Source organism: Phalacrocorax carbo, chromosome 4, assembly GCF_963921805.1.
Source record: "Phalacrocorax carbo chromosome 4, bPhaCar2.1, whole genome shotgun sequence".
In the NCBI taxonomy this organism is placed as follows: Eukaryota; Metazoa; Chordata; class Aves; order Suliformes; family Phalacrocoracidae; genus Phalacrocorax; species Phalacrocorax carbo.
Window position 1 is genome coordinate 67718191 of NC_087516.1, and position 24467 is coordinate 67742657.

At 39.7% G+C, this 24467-nt stretch overlaps 1 protein-coding gene across 8 annotated transcripts in view; it reads left to right on the forward strand.

Moving 5' to 3' along the window:
• Window positions 1-12288: 12288 nt before the first annotated feature.
• The window catches only part of DCLK2 (doublecortin like kinase 2), a 93137-nt gene continuing 80958 nt past the window's right edge, over window positions 12289-24467 (forward strand). For 6 of the 8 annotated variants that reach the window (XR_010372760.1, XR_010372758.1, XR_010372759.1 and 3 more), the window contains exon 1: window positions 12289-13364. Coding sequence is in view for 4 of the 8 variants with exons in the window: in XM_064450313.1 (XP_064306383.1) it covers window positions 12941-13364 (424 nt within the window). In the remaining 4 variants the exon portion in view is untranslated. The remainder of the gene's footprint in view (window positions 13365-24467) is intronic. The other 2 variants (XR_010372761.1, XM_064450314.1) reach the window with 1 other exon arrangement.

Sequence of the window (24467 nt, forward strand, 5' to 3'; positions counted from 1 at the left end):
CATCATTAAATAGATATATATACACACACCTGATATAGTTGAAGAGGTCCCTGCTCCTTGCAGGGGAGATTGGACTAGATGACCTTTAAAGGTCCCTTCCAACCCAAACTATTTTGATTCCATTGTATGTTTGGAAAGCACCTCTTAACAGATCATTACTCTGAGCTAGAGCCAGCACACTTGTGCAACAGCAATAAGGCAATTGCTGTTGCATCTTCCAAGTGACATCTTCTGAGTGTTGTTTTTCCGAGTTGCACAAAGAAATATGTCTAGATAAATCAAGTTTAGTGAGTTATTTTGATGTCTACATCCCCAAATAGTCTTTCCCCATAGTGGGTGGCTTGTTTGTTGTTTGTTTTTGACCATGAAAGACATACACAACACAAAACACCTACTTATTTTCAGTTCATAATAGCACACAGCCTGACATAAGGCTAGTTACATTGAATTTGTAGCTAGAGGCTTCTCAAGTTGTGAATAATCTCTTATCACAACCCATCCTAGCTCTCAGATAAGAAATGTCCAATAATCTGTTGTGAACCAGCCTAATCCACAACAGGGCTGACGACAAGCACAACAGCAACAGGTCACACAGTACTTCTTAGTGATAGAGATACAAAGATAGAGCTGTCAAGCAATCTGTTCTTAAAGGAATCCTTAAGACAATAGGGTTTTTTTTGTTTGTTTGTTTTGTTTTTCTGAGGGTTTTGTTTGGGTTTTTTTTCCTAATAGACAAAGAATTGTGCTCCAGAAAATGACATTTAAGTTTTCCTTTTTGTTACTGTTAAATGTCATAGGTAGCAAATATGTACCTTAAGAAAAGCAACAAAAAAAGGAAGAAAATACTGAGCTGTGTTAATAGGATAGCTAAAGAACCAACATGTATTTGGAAATTATGTTCTTTTCACATTTGTTCCTTGCGTATAACAATATCAAAATTTTCTTCTGGCAAATATTAACCTATACAAATACAACACAATGTTTCTAAAATAAATAAGCAAAAATTCTCCACATCCTTGAATTATCCACAAGATGGCAGTGCTTCCATCATACAGAATAACCTGACCAAACTGATTATTGGTACAACCTGTCTTTACCTGACTGTCAGAAGATGGTATTGTACTCGTATCTAGACAAAACCCTCGCCATTCAGCAATGAGCTGAGCAGTATTTAACATGCTGTAATAATGAATTTTACAGGCTAACTGACAGCCAGATTGGAGAAGGTCATTTAGGGTTGACCCCTCTGTGAATGTACTGGCCTCCAAGACTTCTGAAAAAACCATAATACTAATTATAGGCTTCATCTCTGGTGCAAAGAGTAATGTAGGAGCCGGTAAATTGGTTGGTTTGTCCCCTCCAGCTAGCTGGCTAGCTATCCAAGAGCCACTTAACAGTGACGAATTGTAATAATCAAATACCATCCTGTGTATCCCTAGGCGTAAAATAAAGGCATGACTGTGCATACAGTGTGTGTACTAGTTTGACATAGCTATTGCAGTGAACACAAAACAGCATATGCTGCCAACTATAGTATAAACTCCTCACACACCCTTAGTTTTCATTCACCTTGCTGTTTTTGCTCATATTAACAGTATTAAATCTACACAGAACATCTGCATGGCCTACAGTCATATTTTCATTTAGCAGCACAGATTGCACTGTCCAGATTAGATCATGTTTTATCTGAAAAGCAAGGAACTATCATTGGTTTAGACAAAGGAACAAAACATGGAGAACATTTCTGCTATTGTGAAACTATCACAACTCTGCTTCTCTTTCATTACCTATCTACATATCTTCAACCTAACACAAAGTTGAGGCCATCATATTTTTTTTCCCCAATTTAAATATCTTCCCTTGGGGGTGGGCGGGCAGGAATCAAGTATCAATCAAGTAAGAGGAAGATTATGACCTTTTATCTGCAAAATTTTTCACATAAGAAATACTTTACAAACTAAAATTAATCCCCTGGTTTAATCCACAGCATACTCTTGCAATAGATGTTCCAAGGCCAAACAATATTGACCTACAATTCCAGAGGTTACTATGTCTCTGAGAATTTCCTGCTCTACAGTAAACGAGCAACAGAGTGGCAAAAGTTCTAGCACGTCCACAGGACAGTTGCTTTCCTGCTATTCAAAACAAAATAAAAATGTCAGTGGGCAACACAAGTGTCCAATTAAAAAAAAAAAATCAGACTACAAGTATTTTCATAGTATGGTAACAGTAGACTCTCATGACTAATTTGCCAGTAAAGGATCAGACAACAGAACAGAAAACCAGATGGAAGATCTGTTGAAATATGTAGTTTTCCACACCAATCAAGTATACACCATCCCAGCTGGTACAAACCCAGCTCACATTGGACCATAAGCCTCTATATTAATGGATGAAACACTGAAATAGGACAGTTGCTGTACTTGGATTTGGACTTTGAATTAACTAGTATGATTATACTCTTTTTCACCCCTGCATGACTTTCTATATTTGAATTCCTCTTATATAAGAATAGAATTACAAACTAGCACAATTTAAACTACTTTGGCATATGTCCTTGTTAAGCAGATTAATACCCTAATTCCTTGTTATCTGTTCTGGCTAACTACTGGTTTCCAGGTGTTACAGTTTTCTGTTCTATAAAGGAGCACATATGCTGAAACTAAATATCTAGATATAATAGATATATATTTTTATATATATTTGCATACATATAGATATAAACATAAAGCAGGTGGGTTTTTTTATAAAAACCTGTAAGAGCTATCATATTTCCTGAGAGTTCTCTACTAGAAGAGAGTAGAAGTTCCTAGAAATATTTATTCCACAGATTTTGCTCACCTTTTAAAATTCACCACTAACTTGTACAAAATAGCCTAGTCATATGACTTTTAGACCACTGAGGGAAAGAATGGCCATAGAACACCTCTGTGTTCGTAACCAGAAAAATTAAGTAGCACTGAATGCTTTTTGTTTTCCCTATGTTTTTTGTTTTCCGTGAACTCCAGTCATTTAGCATTTTCTGTATATGGCAGGAGAGGAACGTGGGAGTGACAAAATAACTCTCTAATTATTTGGGGGAAAAAACATCAAACATCTAATGGTAAGGAGAAAACCCTCTCCAGTACACTTTATTGCAACTCTTGTGTTTGTCGGTTATATTTTTGTTCCTGTTCTGCAGACACATGGGTCAGTTTGTGAAGTCATTGGATTATCATCTGCATGCACACCCTTTCAAGATAAGACTTTTGGACTGTAGCATCTCTGAGTTTAGGGCTAACTCCTTTCAGCGTACCTGTGGCACTGAGTCCACTGTCATTATGGAAGGAACAAATAAAGAAGAGATAAAATCGAGTACTTCAGGCACAGTTTCCTTCTCTTTACTTTTACAGAACCAAAGGGTTATACTGCATTTAAAATCTCCCATCTCCAAGATCTGAGGAATTTCATAATGAAAATAGGATTCAGGCTCCCCAAGTTCTCTAAGAAGGACTGATTTAGCATTAACCCCTAGCATCTGACTTTTCTACTAGAAAAAAGGAATCAGAATTATTACTTCCATTCCAAACTCAAGTCTCAGCACATATATTGAAAACTCTGGAATGGCCGAAGGTTACTTTGTGCCTATAGCCATACTTGTTCTTTTGTCAGTAGCCAGCTTCTCATGATCTCCTGTACCCTTCAGCTACAAGTATGACCGAGAGTTATTCCTAATTGATTCACAACTGACCTTGAAATTATTTAGCTTAAGGTTTTGCCTTCTCAGGGATAATAGTTGGCTGCACTTGATTATCTCTACGCAAATACTTTAACTCTATACTATTTCCAGCTCTTTGCAAAACAGCACAGACCACTACCCCTTCTGGAAGAAACATGACTGGTTTTGCAGCAAGTTTTTAACTTTCTAGACCATACGCACTACCAGAGCCTGAGAAACTCACCAGATTTCCTCCACTTACCACTCACAATTTATTTATTTACTGATAAATCAGATTCTTTTCCTCCTCCCAGGCCAGTCAGGATGAGTGATACTAAGGGAAACAATAAAATAAAAAGTCATGAGGTAGCAATAGTCACAATCTAAGTCATCTGTAGAGAAGAAATGTGATATTCACAACATTACTGCCAATAATTTAGCCTCAAAGCAGCACTTTATTATTTTATTAAGGCCAAAAGTTCAATTTGGCAAAGTTCCAGCACAAGCTTCAACCATGCTGGCAGTAGTAGTTGAGAGACATCATTCTGCTGCTAATGTAAATGGTTTTGCTGGCAGCAAGCAGTCAAATGTATAGATTTCTTGTCAAAGATACAAAGAGTACTGAAACTTGCAAGCTAAAATATGACTGATACAGAAAGAGCATGTGAATATTAAAGGAACATTTCACAAAACTGTATCTGATTTCCTCTTAAAAATTAAAGCAAGATTCTTGTAAAATGAAAGCCAAATGAATGCTTTCTCTTTTCTGTACAGGAGCTGACTCCATTGACTGAACTTCATTTCATCTTGTGCCTGTGAACAGACACAATAATTTTGCTAAAGTTAACTGAAAACTTTACTTTTAATTAGGAACAAAGCAGCAGCATGCCGTTCTCCAGTTAATCTGACAGCACAAACAAAAATATTCACACTGTAATTACTAGAGCTATCACACAAACCTAGAAGGTCAGGATTGGGTTTGGCCCCTCAGCTCCAAAATGATAATTACCTTTAGATGCAAGAATTCTCTAACAAAAGTGACTAGAGCCCTAAGCTGAAACCAGTCTCCAGTGATTTGCACAGAGCATATATTAGCACAAAAAGGGTGAAATCACACTAAGGGGATACAACTCAGTCTCCCTCCGTAGCTGGCCAGGTGACAGACCTTTAAATGATGCTATAAAGTTATCATCAGCAATTTCTGCAACCCTTCTTGATCATGTCCATCACTGTATTGGTCCAGTACAAAATAAGAAAAGGCTCTGACGCTTTATAAAGTCTATGACAGGGAATAGCACCATGACCCAGGACTTCCACAACCAAGTAGCAACAAGGGTAAGTCCCATACCACAGGCTTCCAAAGCAAGGTACGCACCCACAGACATGACCGTATTCACCCTAGACATAGCAACAAATATCAGCAATAACAGCTTGCTTCCTCTCTGCAAAGAATTAAAATTTATTTATTCTTTGTAAGAATATAGGTTACATTCAGCCATTGCTCAATCAGAAAGAGGCTCCCTGTACCATTGCTTTATTTGCAGCTTAGAGAAAGCTTCTGATCAGCAGTTCATTCCTCTCCTTTCCTTCTGTTGTTTCCAAGTGGTGAGTTTCCACCTTGGAGTAGAAATTAATCCCTAAATACATTACTTCACACTTCTACATTTCATCCCACTTCTCCAGCCTTCAAGGTATTTCTGTAAAGCATCACCATTCTCTGCTGCATTCATTATGCTTTTCGAAACCCTCAGGAGAGTTACAAGATTCCTCCTGAAAGTAAACCTAAAAAGTAAAATTTCTATTTCTACTAGGTATTAAAATCCATAAACTCAATAAAGGTTGGGAGTTTGTTTTTTTTTTTTACACATAATGTTTTCCTTACAGGCAGTTCCTTGTTATGCCTCTATCTCCCCCAGGCAATAATCACCTATTTTACTCTGTACCATAAGGCTAGTAAACTTGCTACCTTTTCTCTCGCTAATATGCAAGGTGTTACCTTGCATCTCTGCTCTGATGCAAGGTGTTACTTCACCTTTTCTTGCAGCTTGGTGACATTATCAAAATATGTCATTTGTACACTCTCCCTTTTTTTTACAAAAAATCATTCTCTGGATGAAAATGCCCCTGGAACCAGTGAAGTCAATTGTGGCACTGGAAGAAAGCAACAGGGAAGATTATTACTTGTTTCATTCTCTGCAGTTGTTCTATTGCCTGCTTCTTCATAGGCCTAAAAAGCTGATGCTTTTGGCATATTGCTACACCATACAATGGCTTTGTTCTGAAAGCTACCTAAATATGCTATCCTACCTTCCTGACCTATCCCATTTTGCAGGTGAGGGTTAATATTCAACCAAGATGATTCCCCAGAACAAATTTGCACAGATATTTGTACTAGCACATACAAGGGCAGACACCCCAGCTGGGTGGGAAAAACCATTAGGAACAAGTGTGTAGATGAGAGAATTCTAAGGAGTTGTCTTTGTTTCAGGAATCACCATTACGTAAAATTAAAATTTTAAAAAATTCCTTGAGCAGTTCATTTGTTTCAAAACACATATTGTTTCATTGTTGTTCTCATCTGTAGTTTCCATATTTCATCAGGTATGGGTCATCAGTGAACTGCAGACCTCTTGCTGAAGGAGCTGTCTCAGAAAGCATAATTAATTTTTCATTTTTAAGTATAGTGGTAGTACACTATAACAAATAACTGTTGGCAGTGATCTTTGAAAGACTTACTTGAATCTTCTTATTATTTAACCTCTAAGATAATGTAATTTTTCATTTTTAAGACCCTATATTTTTCCTATTTTTAAGACTGTGTAACTAACCATACTTTTAAGTAAGGCAACAGATGAAATGATCCATTTAATCCTGGCTCCTGGATTGTTCAACCAGACTTGTAATAATTATCCAGACTGCCAGTTCTATTGAAAATACAGAATTTTGATGTCTTGTATCGAGACAGCAACAGATGGAATTAAAATTATTAACAATTACACAAAATTTTAAGGTTAACAGCAAAACAGTAATAGATATGTTATAAAAACCCCATTGACTTATTTCTAAATGGGCTAGAAAAACATGAGTAGAAGAGACATTTCTTTGTCTGTAAATCATGCCTTTTTCTTCTTCAAATTAACAATTTTTTTGTTTTTATAGACAAATTTATGCTGAGATCCTAATCTTAGAATACATAACGTGATTAATTCATAGTAAACATATTAAGCAGTCTTGTTGACTCCAATATGCAATATGTCTTTAATTCTTTTTTAAATTATAGAAGCTGAATTGTTAGATTGGTAAGTGCAATACAATAATTTACCAGTAGAAATTAAGTTTCTCAGGTGTTACAGACTGTATAATCTGACAAATGCTGTACTATTCTATAAGAATAATTTATTTCTATTTTTATCCAGTTACAGTGTACAGTATTGGAAAGCCGGAATTTAATACTCAGAATTCCTCTGATCCACCTTCTTGGTTTGCATATGCAAAGCCAAAATGCATCCTACAAATTAATGTAGCCATCTTAAAGTTGGCAAAAACAAAATTCACAAATATCTTGCAATGTTGATTCATTAATGAAGTACAATCTGTAGGTCTTTTAATGCCCCCTCTTTAGGCTTTCAGCTGTGTATCCTTTAAACTTTGATTTGGAAACTTCCCTTTTCAAAGCAATGCTGAATCACACCTGGAGCATGTGATGATGAAAGGGAACCTGGAAACCTTTATATAATCCACCAGTAAAGGTAGTAGGAGTCAGGCATTTATTTCTATCAGACATGTATATTAAATTTATTTAATGTGGCAATCGCTGCTTAAATTTAAATGCCTAAGGACCATGATCTCATGTCATTGAGCAGTCAACAATAACTAGGAACTGATTTGTACTGGAGTTGCAAAATGACTGAGATCCCAGTTGGCTTCAGTAGAAGCCTATTAGCAGGGTATCCTAGCTCTTCCAGGATGGTCACTATATTGCAAAAACTAAGTTTATGTGAAGTATTTACTTCTTTTGAGAATATTTTACAAATTCATTCATGCTGCTCTGGATGGAGGTAGCATCCTTCTCCTTTCATCAATTCCTACATCAGGGACAGCAAAATGGGACAGAAGTGACTGTTAAATAACAACAAAGTGCTAAAGAACTTCTGCAGAAAGATGCCAATCTGGAAGAAAAAGTAGCTGGATATTAAGAAAAAACATGCCCTTGGGCAAACTACTGGCTGATATGAAATCTCACCCAGGAAAAGGCATTAAAACCAGGACCTTGCTGGGAATGGTTTTGGTATATTTAGGTCTTCCTTGGTACAGCAAATTGAAATAGAACATACTGTGAGGATCTTTCCACCTCTACGTTTTTGTGATTTAGGTTCAAGGTTGGTTTTATAAGGCTTTTACTCATATGGTTTTTCCTACTTTAAGAACTGTTAAATTGATGTTCAGAAATAATACTCTTAAAAGTAAATCTAAGGATAAAGGAATCCTTTGGGAAGTGTACAAAGTCATTTAACAAATAACTGAATCTCTGTATGGCATTTTCACCTAGTCCATTGAAACGGGTGAATAACTCTGAGATCTTATCATAGATACTGGATTCAGACACCTCTCTACAATACATTGAGATGTACTAAGATAATTCAATATTCAATGAGCTCAGACTCACATTCCCACTAACCAACAAGTGTTAATGTGGGAAGAACATGCAGCATAAGTAGATTATGCCTAGGTGAGGGCTGAAGCACCTTACTTATGCCACTGATGTCGATGTATGTGTATGTTTTGTTTCTGTATAGTTGTCTCTATTCACATCTGCCATTTTAAAAGCAATACTATATTCTACATGGGATTCATGGAGAAACTGTTGGGTGGATGAAAAAAATACTGTTGAAGAGAAGGTTACTGGTTTCAGTCTGACTTCTCTGATACTCGGGCAAGTTGCTTAAACGTTTGGTTTCCCATTTTACGTATCTATGAAGTAGGGCACAGCATCTTACATGGATGCGAGAGGTTTTACTGAATTAATATTTAAAAAGTAATTTAACATCCTTGACTAAAAACAAATAAGTACAAATAATCATTTCATTGTTTAAATACTCAAATATGATATATTTGGTGCTACAAGTAAACATTTTGTTACTGAATTTTTCAAAGAATGTTTTTCACATAATAAACCTTGAGCCACCAGACCCCAAGTTTATGGTGGTTTTTTTTCTTCTTTAGCAAGATTACATATTGTCATTTTCAAGGTGAAATCAAAAAGCTAAATGCAAAGGTCATATACATAAATGTTCTTCTAAAACTATCCACTGTAAGCTCTGATCCTGAACTGAATTTTGCCTGTCAACCCATTAAATGTGCTAAATAACTGATTCCAGTCAGGAAGGTAAGGAGTTCAGGTAACAGAAGAAGGAAAGATATTGGGTCTGATGGTAAAGTTTTCTTGGTTTCCTTTTAGAATTTTCATTAGAGGGGTTACTTGTTACCAAAAAAAACCCCAAAGCCAATGTACCAAACCAAAACCAAAAACCAAGCCACACAGGAGGTCTTTTAGATGCAGGAAGAGATTTAAACCAGGAATTTGTTACGCCTACCACAATAAAGCAGAAACAAAACAAAACCAAACCCAAACCAAACCCAACCAAAAAAAAACAAAATAAAAAAAACCCCAAAGACAAGAGGGAGACTTGATTAATTAGATGGACATGAAAAATGGAATCATTTTCCTTTTCAAATAGGAAATGTATTTTTAAAGAATAAGAATGTTCCAAGAATGAATGATAATCACATTTTTATGGTGTCAGGAGATTTGGTTAATATGCAAAGTATCGTTTGTACATGTAACATTGCTTCCTGTTAAGTGAACTGCTAATTTAACAACCCTATTTGCAAAGATAAAGTGGGAAGAAGGTAATGGGATTGCACAGCTCAGTTCCATACATAACTGCATATGAAGCACACTGATCTTCTCATGTCTAACAGCAAATGTAGTTCAGCTGCATATGGGTTGTTTTGGAGTTCTATTCCTCATCTTTCAAAGCCTCTTAAAACATCTCTGACTACAGAAAATTCTGTTGGGGAAATAAGGCGACAAGGAAAAGGCAAAGCATACATACAAATAGAAACACTGTGAAGCATTCCCAATGGGGGCTTACAGAGCTTATTAAAAATACAAACAACATCTGAAGAGAACCAGAAAGGAAGAACACAAGTTGTAGGAACATATTTGAGGTATCACCAGGAATTTCCTTGGCAGTTACACATGCAGGTCTAATCACAATCTCTCTGTAAATAGCCTCTTAATATAGAAGTAGTTTCGTTTTAGAGGCCAGAATTCCATTTCATGTTTATATGCTCTATAAAACACTGTGGTTGTAGAGACTTCAGAAACTCTCTGTAGTGGGGATTCCCTTTGAGAAGCAGAGAGAATTTTCCTGCTCAAAGGTGTAAGAATTCTCTTTTAGTTTACTTTACAGTATGGGTTGTATAAAATTCCTTTTCCTCCCAATCCCATCTCTACCTAGAGAGTTCAGAAGTCGGAGCAAGTCCTGCACATGACATATCCTACCACCCAGCAAAACAACTTGAAACCAATAAAATGTCTAACCTGACACTGAATTTTCCAACTTAAATTCAGTCATAGACACCATTGATATAATAAATTCATGTGTAGGTTTTACATGTTAGTCTGCATGAGTCCTCTACACATTGTTGAGCATTGTACTGTGGATAGTAGGCAATAGTTAACAGCTGGGAGGAGGTCGAAGGTATGTACAAGGGGGAGATTAAACTTCCCTGTGCTTTTGTGGTCTGCTTCTGAGCAAAGTGGAAAATGTTAGTCCAATTAACCTTCAGCTGAAGTTTAAACTAAGTAATTTGACTTGTTCTGCAAAGACTAGATGTGGCACCACTTGGAAAAAAATATAGCCTTGCAGCTGAGACCAATCATTTACCTTGGAGCAAAGTTACACAGGTGAGTTTGAACTTCACCTGTGTAACTCTGCCTGTAAACAGGACTAGAAGCTACATATCAAAACCAGTCTAGAAAGTTGTTCCCTACTGTTTTGTGGCTTCTAGGTCCTGATTCCTAGGCAAGATCTGCATGCCTAATCTTAGTAGGTGTATTCATGCCCCAGCTGTAACAAATCCCCTCTGTTGTTTGGTTCTTCCTGTGGATTTTACGACCAGAGGAGATAATCCAGCCCTAAGGTTTATCAATTCCTTTTGCTTGTGGAGGTTTCCAGGCATCACAGAAGTTGGCATCAAGAAAGAGCAAAATTCACTGATGTTTTCCATGTATTGTCTTTAGGAATACCATACCTAGATGTTTAATCTACTTTGTAATTAACCCAGCAATAATGAGATAGTACTTTACTTTCTTGGTATTTCAAAATAAAAAAAAAGTGAACAATCATAAATAAATAAGAAACTGTGGCAAGCAGTATTTTTAAGAACTGCTGAAACACAAACCCAAACGTAAATAAGTCTTCTTAGCCAAATATCTTCCCTTTCCCAGTATGCACAAATAGACAGAAAACATACCTCCTACCTTTGTAGAATGTCTTTACTGAACAGAGTTCTGTCCTAAGCATGAAAAGGACATTCAAAACCTATCCTCTCCTGTATGTGTCTTTCAGTCACTGATTTAATTTTCATACAGAGAGGCTCCACCTGCAGCAGTTACACATGCAATGCAGAGGATCAACCTAAGTGCCACCTCCTGACAGCAACTAAGCAAGCAGTGTGGAGAGGATGGGTGAAGGTTCTTATGGGCCAAGGACAAAAGAACAGAAACTGTGACCACCTGTAACAATGTAACACAACTGGAATCTCTCAAAGCAAGACCTGAAAAAAAAGTGAAGACCTTTATCTAGTCGTAAATGACTTTTACATTTTTTTATGTACTCATTATGTCAAGACAAGAAAATATATTCTGCAGTAGCTGGAAAAAAGTTGAAATTGCATCCACCTCAATACATGTCGGCCATTTCTACCAAAAGTGAGTTTGACTTGAGCAATCTAGGGAGCATCGAGAAGCCACCCGGGGAAGCCATGAACTGTGGGCTAAACAGCATTTAGGTTAAGACTGTGGGAATGGGAGCTGGGCTTATTTGGTTCTTCAGAGAGTGTGGGAAGCTCAGTGGCATTCACAAATGAAAAAGGGAAATGTAAGGAAGGCATAGTTTCCTGTCCTGGGGGATGTATTTTAGGGAGAAGGCCATACAGAAAGGAGCCCTACAAGCATTTTTAGCGTTTCAGCCTAGTAAACGAGCCCAGGAGAGGGCTAGCAGCCAGCTCCATCGAGCTGAGGGCTCGGTCCTGTCAGAGCCGCGGCGAGAGGGACAGAGCTGCCTCCGCGGGAAAGCTGCTTCCCCAAAATCCCTCTCCTTTCCTAGAAGGACCCCTTTTCCTTCTCGCTTCATCACCTGAGCCTCGCCGAGAAGCCGGCCGTGTCACCGACGCAGCTCTCCTCCCCGCCCCGCCGCCGCTGGGGACAGCGGCGCCGCGGCGCCCGCCTCGAGCCGAGATGGCGCCGCCCTCGCCCCCCGCTCCCGCCCTCCGCCCCTCACAGCGGCCGCGCCGCCCGCCCGGCTCCAGGGCCCGGCAGCGGCCCCGCCCGCCTCCCGCTCCACCGCCGCCACCGCGGGCCGCAGCTCGCTCCTCCCGCCGGATCCGCTGCGGTTGTTTCCTTTCTGAGGCGGGCGCTAGCAGCACCCTCGCCCGCCGGGGACCCGGGAGGTTTCGACTGGTCGTCGTTGGCGCCGCAGGGGTCCTGGTGCCTCCCCACCGGGACCGGAGCGGGCGGAATAGGCGCTGCGTCCCCACCCCCTCTCTCCGGCAGAGTCAGCAGGGAAGAGGCTGAGGAGCGGGGACTGCGCGCACGGCGTCCTCCGCATTGTGCGAGCCTGCATGGGCACGGCGCGGGGGCGCGGCCGTGGGGGGGCTCCCCCGAGCCTCCCGCCCCCTCCCCGGCGTTGCCTGTAGCCGCCGAGTTGAGGCATGAGGGATGCTTTTGTGCGCGGCTGCGGGCGGAGCAGCGGGTAGCGGCGGAGCGAGCGGCAGCTGGGGCTGCGCTTGTGGAGCAGGTCGGGCGCCGCGGTCAGCCGCAGCCCTCCCGGCGAGGGAGGCCGGGCGCGATGCTGAATTAGGCGAGCGGAGCCCTTGCGAGCGTGGGGGCAGGCTTAGCGGTCCGTAGCCGGCCTGAGTCCCAGCGGAGCTGGGAGGGCGGGCAGGCAGCTCCTCATGGCGAGCAACCGGAGCATCGAGCTGGAGCACTTCGAGGAGCGGGACAAGAGGCAGCAGCGCGCCGGGCCGCGCCGCGGCGGCACCGGCAGCGGCTCCGGCAGCGGCGGCGCCGGGCCCCGGGGCAACGGGCTGATCCCCAGCCCGGCACACAGCGCCCACTGCAGCCTCTACCGGACGCGGACCCTGCAGGCGCTCAGCTCGGAGAAGAAAGCCCGCAAAGCCCGCTTCTACCGCAACGGGGACAGGTACTTCAAGGGCTTGGTGTATGCCATCTCCACCGACCGCTTCCGCTCCTTCGACGCCCTCCTCGTCGAGCTCACCCGGTCCCTGTCGGACAACGTGAACCTGCCCCAGGGTGTCCGCACCATCTACACCATCGATGGCAGCAAGAAGCTCACCAGCCTGGACGAGCTGGTGGAAGGTGAGGGGGCTCCAGTGGGCCAGGGGCAGGCGGGGTCAGGCCGTGGGCGGCTCTGCCCATGCATGTTGAGGTCCGGTAAGAGGTGGCATGGGGCCTGGCGGTGGGCTGCAGGCTCTCCCTGGGGTGGGCTTTCCTCTCGCTACCCTGATCAGAGCTGAGAGAGGTCGCCTTGATGAAAACTGGCAGCCACGGAGCCCCCGAGGACCAGCGAGCCAGCGTTGCCCGCTGCTGTGAGGTGCGACAGGCCCCGTTTGCCCAGCGTGGACCGGCCGCTTCTCCCACCGCCCAGAGAGAGCCTTCGGCAAGCGTGCGGGGTGACTCTAATGGTAGTTAAGCAGCAGGTACAAGAACCATAGTAAAGTTCTTGGCTACCTTTCGGTCATCGCTATTTGTAGGAGAGAGCAATGCTGTAATTTGTTTGTCTAACAGTTATTACACTGTCATTGATGCCTCATAGTGGCGTAAGCTTTCTGATGGAAAGCTCCTGTGCTGTGAAAAGGGATATTTATACCCTACCACTTAAACAAACCAGTGTAAAGTCCAGTTTTTCAAATGTGATGAGAGTATGTGCTCATAGAGGGAATTATAGACCTAGTCTGACTCCCAAAATAATTTTATAGACCCAAATGCTTTTCAGAATTGTCCCTAAATGGCTTTTGATAACAGGACTTAGCTGCTAAGGTTACACAGACCTTGCAAATCTGAGCAGTGCTTTACTACTTCTCAAAATGGGGCTAGAAGTACTTTTTCTCAACGAAACATATGTCTCTTGTTTGTAGGGAATGACAGTTACCAGAACAAGTAGCAGACTTCCCCCATGTTCTCTTATGATGTCTTAAAATACAGTTTAAACTCAGCGTTGCATGAATCAGCCTTTCAAATATATTAGCTATGCTGTGCACACTGTGAGGTTCATAATCAAGTTGCACTTCATGCTTCTCATCAGGTATCTAATACATCAACCACAGCAGTCTTCCACCCAGTGACTATATGGCAGGTGTAGCTGATTTGCATTAGCGAAGAAGTACAATTTGTAGGTCTTCTAATGCCTCCTCCTTTGTAGGCTTTCAGTTGCGTATCCTTCAAGCTTTGATTTAGAAACTTCCCTTTTCAAAACAATGCTGAATCACACCTGGAGAATGTGATGAGAAAGGGAACCTGGAGACCTTTATATAATCCACCAGTAAAGGTACTGGGACTCAGGGACCAGCCACACCATAATGTGCAAGAAGAAGGGAGAGGCTACAGTGTTTGCTGCATCAAGGGGGTGTCACTCAAAAAAGATATGCATGAAAGCGCACTTTATAATAGTAACACAGTGCCTGAGGACTTTCCCCATCATGTGATCTGCCATAAGGCTGTTCCACCGTCAAAACAGAGGAAATGTGAAATGATTGCAGAGTGAAACGCTGGCTCTGTGGTAATAAAATAAATGTGAAATCAATGAAAAATTTTTCCATAGCTTGGTGATTCCTTTAATTTAGAGATAGCTTAAAAAGAAGAGATGCTGGAGTGGTGCTGGTAGGGAAATGAGATGAAGCAAAAATTGGGTAAACTAATGATAACTTGGGGTGACTTTTGAAATGTTGTAGAGGGAATGATCTTAAGCTTTTACAGCTTAAAACAAAACAGACAAAATGACTTGCTGGACAACAGTATAAATGCAGTGTATGCTCTCACAATTCTAAGTTAATAACTGAAAGCAAAAACTTACTTTCTGTCTCTTCAAATACTCATTGAAAGAGTGACCTTTGTCTTTGATCTTCACTGAAAGAATAAAGCAAAACAAATGTCACAATTGAAAAGCTGCTTCCATGCTTTCTCAGTAAAATAAAAGGCGGGGGGGGGAAGGAGTCCCAATTACTTAGTCATCTATCCATGACCAATACAACACTCAGGAATCTTAAGGAAATCCTGTAGCATCATAATTGGATTACTATGTTCTCCAATTAGCGTGCCAAAAACTTTACCAGTGTAAGTCTAATCACCATATAGAGAGAGGAAAGCATATACAGGGGTGAGAAGAAAGCAAACAAGTAGTGAATCCATCATTCCTTGAAATTATCTGAGCTGTCTGCCAGCTGCTTTGTTCTTGACATGTTGGAAGAGGATCTGATTTGTTTTTATTTTCTTCATTTCTTGTAGTTCCAGCACAGCAAGCTTGAATTTCTGCTCTAGAATAAATACTTGAACATTGGTGATATCCTAAAGCGTGAACTGCAGTAGCACCAGAAGTAGTTTTGAATGGTGTTTTGTTGTATTGCTTTTTAATTTTCAGAAAGGAAAATAAAATTAAAGTGGTGTTGTGCACGCCAGCTACATGCTGAACAGCAGACCGAACATGGCTACTTGATGCAATACCTAATTGACTAGTCTGTTTGCACATCATCAGTGTTGTTGAACTGATACATGGAATCGCAGCAGTTCAGTAGTGACAGAAGTGAGCAGAAGGTGAGTGCTCAGCCCCCTGTGCCCAGCCAGCAAGATCCACACTAAACCTCCCTCAACTCAAGCTTGTGTGTGTAGCTCTTGGACAAGGACGTGCCCCAGTGCAGGCAAGCTCTTTAAGGCCTGTCTGCCATCTATCAGGGTAATATCTGTCTGGGGTATAAAAGCTGGCAGTATCAAATTCTGTATTGCAATAGTCCAAATCAGCTGAATTGAGTCACCGATAAATGTTTTTTGCTGCATTTAGCAATCTGTTTTACTGTTTATCATTTTAAGACGAAAATAGTTAATGCACAGACGTACTGTAGATTTCAAATATTACTGTTACAGGTTCAGTCAGTTAAAAATTTGACCAGATCATGTTTATTAGTAAAAAAATTGCCAAGCTCTATTTTAAGCATATTGCTTTTCTTAACTGGTTATGACAGTCAAAAAAGTATGCTCTGCTGGACCAGGCAAATACCATTTATATTCCCAGCCTCTGTACGTTAGGGAATATTGTGGCTCATGACCTTGAGAGTTTTCACTGCTTTCTTAGAATGGGAAGAGCAAAGAAATTAATTGTCTGCTCCTGGTCTTGTTTGAACAGAGAGATCCAGAGAGGGGATGGGGGTTGGGAATATTATGACTTTCTTGTAGTTTTCTTTCTTTCAACTTTACTATCAGACTATCTATCCACTACTATTTACTTTGGAATACGAGATTCCATGTGTAATATTATATCTTTGCTTCAATAGCAGTAATGGAAAAATAGTTTCATTTTTATTCTTTATCAAAGTTAATTGTCTAAATCCTTCAGTTTTCTTTAAAAATGTAAGCTTCCTAAAGCATGACACAAAAGTAATAGTAAGTACTGTGCAGTTCTTTAGTGCTGAGGCTTGTGTTTTATGTTGATGTCAGTCATGCTCTGTCTTACTGTCCTGTGCTTTCATTGTCTTGGTAGTGAAAGACATGGAAAATCCTGATTGTTAAGGTCTGCTGCGAAGTTGGGAGACTTTGCTGGATTTTGGGGGAGGAAACCAAGTGTAGACTCTATTCCTGGCAAGAAAAGTTATGTTGATTTGACATGTAACAGGGAATTTTTCTAGTTCCCTAGGTAGGAACCGTTGCTAAGAGTCTTTGTTCTTTCAATTACAATGCTTAATTAATACAGTCCTTTATAAAATGTCAGTAGTTTTGTCTGCACGGTTGTGCAGACAATCAACAGACACCTGTAGGGTAGTCTTTGGGCAGGAGCTGGGAACATTCTGAGCAGGCCAGTGCTTTTGCATGGCTAGGACACGTAGCACAGGACAAAAACCTGCTTTAAAGGGCTCTCCCACACTAATACGGGGTAAAAAAATGTTTTTGAAAGGACATATTGAACAATCCAAGTGTTTTCTGCCTGAGGTCATTCTTATCATTACTGCATATTACATGTTAATCCTGCTTAAGTACCTGTGATTCTAGTCAATGCACACTTACATTAGGTCAAGAATGTCAGGGCAAGCAGATGGTAACGCTAAGGAGGCAGTTTGTATTTTTGCATCTTTCAAAAGATATGATTAGCTTCGAGTGCTAAAGCCAAAAGCTGTAATGCTTTAAGGAGACACAAATGTAGCAGATTTAACAAAGAAGAGTAAAAAGGAAGGATAAAAGGAGGATTAAAAAAACATTAAAACCATATGCTTCCAAATGTATGTTAAAATCACTGTAGTTACACGGTCCTGGAGCAATGGGGTGTGGATGTGAAATATGGATGTAATTGTTAGTTAACTTCCCATCCAAGCAAAATAAAACAGTTCAACCACTGTGCATCTTTCTAGTTCCAGGGATGGGAGAAATGTAATTTACCTGAAAAGAGTTATTTAGTGGGATTAGATGGGTTTGATACCAGGTGGCCTTAACTGTCTCTGAAAGCTTTTACCCTGCCTGAGCAGGGGATTGGACCAGTTGACCTCCAAAGGTCCTTTCAAACCTCAGCTGTTCTGTGATTCTGTGAAAACTTGTAGGAAGCTGTCATCTGAACCTCCTGACTAAATAAAGTCAAAAGAGCAATTAATCATCTGCTAAAATCCTGGTTGTCATCCCAGGTTTTAAAAAGTGTGTGGGGAACATAAATGCTGTAGATGAGGAAAGATGGTGACTTATAGAGGGTTGTTGGAGGTGATGTGAAAATGAAGGAATCGTAAGAAACTAATGAGGAAGGACGTTTTGTGAAAGACAGGAAGAAAAAAGAAATCTAAGTAACCTAATCCTTCATAAAAGGCATTGTTTTATTTTTAGAACAGTCCTTTTATACATGCCGTAAATATACTGTTCTGGAAATCTGCTCGGCTTTGTGTTACAGAACAGAAAAAAGGTACTCTCCTGTGATTCCTAAAGTTAGAAGGTTAGTAGCCCTAGTAACTACTGTGCTATACTGAATAAGCAGCTTTTAGCATCCTTGAAACCCATGAGTCCCACCAAAAGAAGATGAGGAATGCGAGATGGATAGATGGAATATACCTAGAAATCTGCCCTGTCCTATGTGCTTCACAGGGGAACACTTTTTTTTAAAAAAAGAGACTAATGGTTTTCTTTCTGTAGGGGTGTTTTTACCTGTGTCAGCTGTATCATTCTCTGTTAAGCAGTATGCCGTTTAAAAACATGATGCTTTATGTAACTCTCAGGAGATGGTATTTAGTGCTTGTTAACACCTTGCAAAAAGCAAGCCAGAAAACACTGTTTCAGACTTCTGTTTCAAATATCCCAACTCAGGATTTTTGAGTGTTGTACACTTGATTTCTTCCTTACGTTATGCACTACATGGTGTATCCGCACTTTGTTTTTTAACCTAATGCTAAGGAAGATTAAATATCTAGAAGTCTTTCTTCAGTAGTCTCTGTTTTTAAGGACAAAAAGTCTGAATGTTTCTAGACTATTTGTTAAAAGCCTAGCAGTGGGCTTCAACTCATGAAGTTTGTGCTGTGAAGAACCCCAAGTTGTCAGGCAGCTGTGTTTCCTCAAAACTGCACATAGTTGCAAGTGATGTACACTTGTGATACAAAAGGACAAGATACATCCTTCTTTTCCTATCAGTACCTACAGTTGCATAGCTGAATTTTGGAGAGTTCATGTACACCCTAGTCTCTTTATCCCTATGTTTATATCTTGAAAGGTGAGTTAGGCACATTTCCTGTGAATAACAGCATTGAAGAAACAGATGCAAAAGAAAACCTTTGTAGATGAGTTTTTAAGTACGCAAATCAGTAGTTAGGCAACTTATGGTCTATGGCAACTTATCAGTCAGATTGACCAATGTAGTCTTGTTTTCTCTTTTATCCATTCTCTGTGTTCATCATCTGTATTTTACTGTTGTGAGGGAACAGTGAGTATTATGTTAGCTGTCTGAAACCTGAATCCTACAGTGTCCTCAAACTGTATACACACTGCACATACACAGGTCTTGCTTCATGGATAGTGCATCTGATTACAGGTAAATTATTTAGAAGCATGTAATGTTTCCTTGCTAATAGGCAATGTTTCATGTCTTTTAGTTGTTCTTCTGATGTTAATAAGACACAGAGAATCAGAAGTAAACTTAATCCATTTGTTGAGTACATTGTGACCCAAAATATCAGCAGATGTTAATCCTTTTAAGTGAGCATATGCCACATTTGAGCAAGTTTTGGTGGCAGCAGGATTTCTTCATGGAAGAATTGACACTTTTAGATTGCTCTGGATACTGTCATGAAGCGTTGGATGGATGGCACATACGCTCTGTTGAAATTATAATGCCAGCTTATAAGGAGGCTTCATACTGCTGCCAAAACTGCTCTGCAGCCTGATTAAGCTTTCTGCTGTAGAATAGTTTGGCTGGGTTCAGAGTCCCAGCTGTAACCTATGTCTGTATTTTTTTCATTTTTTTCTGCATTTAAAAAAAAAAGTATTGCTTAATACATCTTTCTACTTTATTAGTCTATAGTTTATTTCTTTACCTGCAGATCTCAGTGTAACGTTAGTGACTACCTTCACAATCTAGTCTAAAAACTAGGGAGCTGGTTCATGTCAATGCTGATGTAAGCTAAAGACGTGGTGTTTATTTCCAGTAGTGTAACTGCTGTGACTATGTGCCAGTTAAGGCTAGTATGCGTTAGCTTTAAAATCTTTCAATACTAAAAATGGAAAGTTGGCCTTCAAACCATAAGATTGACCATATCAAAGTTAGCAATGTAAATATTTGAAGTATTGTTTATGACTGTTTGTGGAGTTGTGTCAACTTCTTACAGCTGGTAGATGTACAAATGACCAAAAAAAAAAAAAAAAAGAATGGCCTGATCAAAATGCCACTGCAGTCTCAGAAATTATTTTCTTAGTAATTGAGATGAAATGTATTTAGGTTAGACACATGAAAAATCTTATTCAAGGCAGTTAGTGAAACAGCCAAACTTATTTATGTATGTGATTTTAACTGTGAGGTTATCTGTTACTTTGTTAACAGTGTTTGAAATCAATTTAACTGGTATAAACCCCCTAAAAATGCTGTATTCACAAACATTGGTTTTCTGGGAGAGTGAGTGTGGAGGTTATCAGAAGTGTGTATTTATACATAAATTAATCCCAAGCAGGTTTAAAATCAGGTCATATGTTAAAGCTGTGAGGAAATATTATATATAACATTACACTTTCAGGTTTTTACCTACAAAATATGTAAAAGAGAGATAATACTCTTACAAATGACTTGATGTTTCTTCAAAACAGACATCTGTAAATGCATTTTCCACTTTGGAGGATGGCTAAAATAATTTAAATAATAGCACAGTGTTCAAAAATTAACGCCTGGTCATCAGGGAGTGGTGGTTTTTTGGAATGCTTTTTGAATATGCCATTCTGTAGGAGAGTTTCCTGTAGTGAACTTTATAGGTGTGATTTAACTTACCCTGCCATTTTTTTTCTTGAATACTTTCTTCTATCAAATAATCAATCGTATACCCCTGTTAAACCAAACAAATAATGTTTAACTCATTCCTAGAAAATCATTCTTTGTGTATAAAGCAGCAATTGGTTTCCTAATTAGATTGTGTTTCTAGCATTTTTTTTCTTTGGTATTTTGCAAGGTTCTCAATAGAACTTAGAAAGTGTGGGCGAAGTCCTGGCTGTGGTGAAATCATTAGACGCTTAAGTAGTAATTTCAATAAGGTAGAAACTTCATCCTTTATCTTTTAAGTCATGAACCAAGCAAGTCACTCAGTGCATGCTTTCTTTCAGTCCTTGCTCTAATCCTGCCGTATGTGCCTTGCAGGTGTAGTAGTAAAATCAGTTTTCTATGTAAGACCTGTGTTACTAAGTTTAGTTTATATGCATGCTATAAGAAAGCAGGCACGGAATTTAAAACACTTACTAAACAATCTGTAAAATACTGTAGTTCTGAAGTAATTAGTCATTCCTGTATCTGCCAATTTTAGGAAATTTTGCGATGAGTTTTGCCAGATACTTATAAAATTATTTTTCTGAAGCACTGAAATAGGTTATGCTTCAGCTCCAGGCTTATTAGCTTAAGGCTAATACCTTTTAAGGTATTACTTTGTTTTAAGTTGAAAGCGCTTAATATATTTTTTATCAGAAAAAGAAAACTAAGGCCTCTGCTAAAAGGAAAAGAAATATTAAGAACATCTGTTGTAAATGGGTATTGCAACCTATTCAGGTAATCAAGAAATTATTTTATTCATGCATCAAGCAAGGGAACTAGTAGAAGCAGAGTTTTATGCTGCTATTTTAAAGAAATAAAGATCCTGTTAGATTAAAACTGACTGAAAAATTTATAATGGGACAATTTCTGCTGTGTTATACACAGGGTGTTATAGTACAGCTCTGACAGGTAGTAGATCATATTCCATGATAGTGTAAAGAAGATATTCTGTTATGATATGTATCTGTAAAAGACAAAGCTAGCATACCATATTGAGATTCTTCTATGGTAAATCCTCTAGCAAAGGGACCTTTTGTTCTATACCTGTACTTCTTTATGTAAAGCAATTAGTTTGTTTCAAGCTGGAGAGCCTGTTTCTGAATAGTCTTAATTTTGAGGTGTTTTGTTTGTTTTTTAACTTCGTTAATTTAAGCTTCAGCCCTGAGGTTTAGCTTTGAATTGCATTTTGTGCATTTTTTTTAATGGTCTAGGAAGTGCATTCTTTTTGAGTTTGAAAGGATAATTCCGAACATGCTCAGTGATGGTGAATTTTGAGGTACCTTGTAGTGCCGATTGCTAGAATTTATTTAACTCTCTTGCACGCAGGCGGACAGGCTGTACTAAAGAGATTACTCTGAAGTGATAGATGACTTCATGTACTGAAGCTTACGTAAAATCTTTGAGATCTAGGGGGACTCAGTGTGTTTAGAAAGGTATTCTCATGCGTAGGATGCTGTCAGGTTTATTTATATATAAATTATTATCAGAGGATGATTAAATATTACCAAAGTCTTATGCAGATCAATAAACTTCAAAGCAAGTGGTCAGGGACTTTCCAAAGTTGAATGACTAATATTACGCACCCAGAATAATGACTACATTGCCTTCTGTTCATTTTTTGTAGGAGGAAATAATAATTACTATTCTTAACCAACATGCACACACAAAAACCAAAGTCACTTGCAAGGTACATCCACAAAAAGTTTAGCATGTAATCATGGAAAAAATTGTCCTAAGTGTTTGTGCTGGTTTTGGCTGGGATAGAGTTAGTTTTCTTCTTAGTAGCTAGTATGAGACTATGTTTTGAATTTGTGCCGGGAACAGTGTTGATAACACAGGGATGTTTTAGTTACTGCTGAGCAGGGCTTACACAGAGTCAAGGCGTTTTCTGCCTCTCACCCCACCCCACCAGCGAGCAGTCTGGGGGTGCACAAGGAGCCGGGAGGGGACACGGCTGGGACAGCTGACCCCAACTGTCCCAAGGGATATTCCATACCACATGACGTCATGCTCAGCATATAAAGCTGGGGAAGAATGAGGAAGGGAGGGACATTTGGAGTGTTGCCTGTTTTCCTGGAGATAACTGAACACCTGCCTGCTGGTGGGAAGTAGTGAATGGATTCCTTGTTCTGTTTTGCTTGCACGCCTGGTTTGCTTTACCTATTACGTGGTTTTTATCTCAATCCACAAGTTTTCTCACCCTTCTGATTTTTCTCTCCCCTATCCCACCAAGGGGGAGTGAGCAAGCACGTATGTGCTGCTTAGTTGCCAGCTGGGGTTAAATCACGACAGTGTTCTATGTCACATAGTAAACTAGTTGTAGAGGGGAGAATAACAAAACGATCAGTAGTTATGTTAGTAAGTCTATTGGTATGAATTAGAACTATCAACTTCTTTGAGATGCTTCTTATTTGGCAGCACTGTGTTTAAAGATAGGCAGCTTCATGGCTTATTAGAACTTGTTCAGAAAATAAGCAATAGTCCTTTGAATCTAGTATTAGAGGATGTTGAAGGGGAAGACTGCTTTCTGTTGAGGCCAAACTGCTGTAACAAAACTTGAGTATCTCATGCTATTTCACAGTAACAGGATAGATGTTACTAGAAACGTAGATGAAAATAGCTGTTGGAAGAGAACTGTCCACCTATTTAGAATCATAGGATAATTTAGTTTGGAACAGACCAACCTCATCCAGTGTCTCAAAGCAGGTCTGCTTAAATCAGATTGCTTGGAGACTTGTTGCAACAAGTGTGTAGTTCTGGGGCAACATAAGCTTCTAGGCCACCACAGTTATTCCTAAACTGTGTGGGTGGCTTTTTTCCCCCTACCTGTAGATTAGTGCTAGCTGTGTTGGAAATCCTACTCAAAGAGTTAATGAGCTGAAAATAGCTCATTTTTCATTGCTAATTTTTTGGGGAAAGAGGAGGAGTCTGGTTTTGTCTGTATTGGTTTCTGTTTTGTACACCACTTGGTCTATGAATATGAGGAGGACTGATGGGGATGAGTGAAGAAGAATAATACAGGCAAGGCAGTGGCATCCATAAAACCTCGCACCAAATTGTTCCTTTGTACCTCAGTGGAGTACAGTCCCAGGGATGTTTGTGGAGGTGGAACTGGCTGCCAAACTTTCCCAATCAAAATAGTTGTTAACTTGACTTAATTATAATCTGTTTTCTTGCAAATACAACAAGAAACCTTTCAAGAAGGTCTAAATACAGGATAAACTAGAAAGCAGTGTAATTGGTATGGGAAAAGAAATGCCAAAAATTCTGAAAGATCACAGTAATTCTTCTGGGGTTTACTATCTTGCTTTTAGAATAAAGTATACAACTTCTAGGCTAAATCACTTCTAAAAACCAGAGTTCAGAAAGTAAAAGTATTTGTTTTCTAGTGTATATCTAAACATAGGTATACATTTATGCAAATTTTAGAATACTAACAGATGTATGTGTACTTTACTCCTCTTGTTGTGTATATATATAGGAGGTAAGTTTGGTTTGTTCCACCAGTGACCTTGAGTGTGTAGCTTTAATCTTAGAACAGGTTAAGCTTTTTAGGATCTAGGTAGCTCTTCTGCCTGGATGAATGGTGTGTTCTGTCAGTTTGGAGTGCTTCCCTTTCATCCTTCTGGCCATACTCTGCCTCTTAGAGAAAGTCTTTGGATGTTATTTTCTGAGACCCCAAGGATGTGGGTTACAGAAATAACCCAGAGTTAAATAGGTCCTTT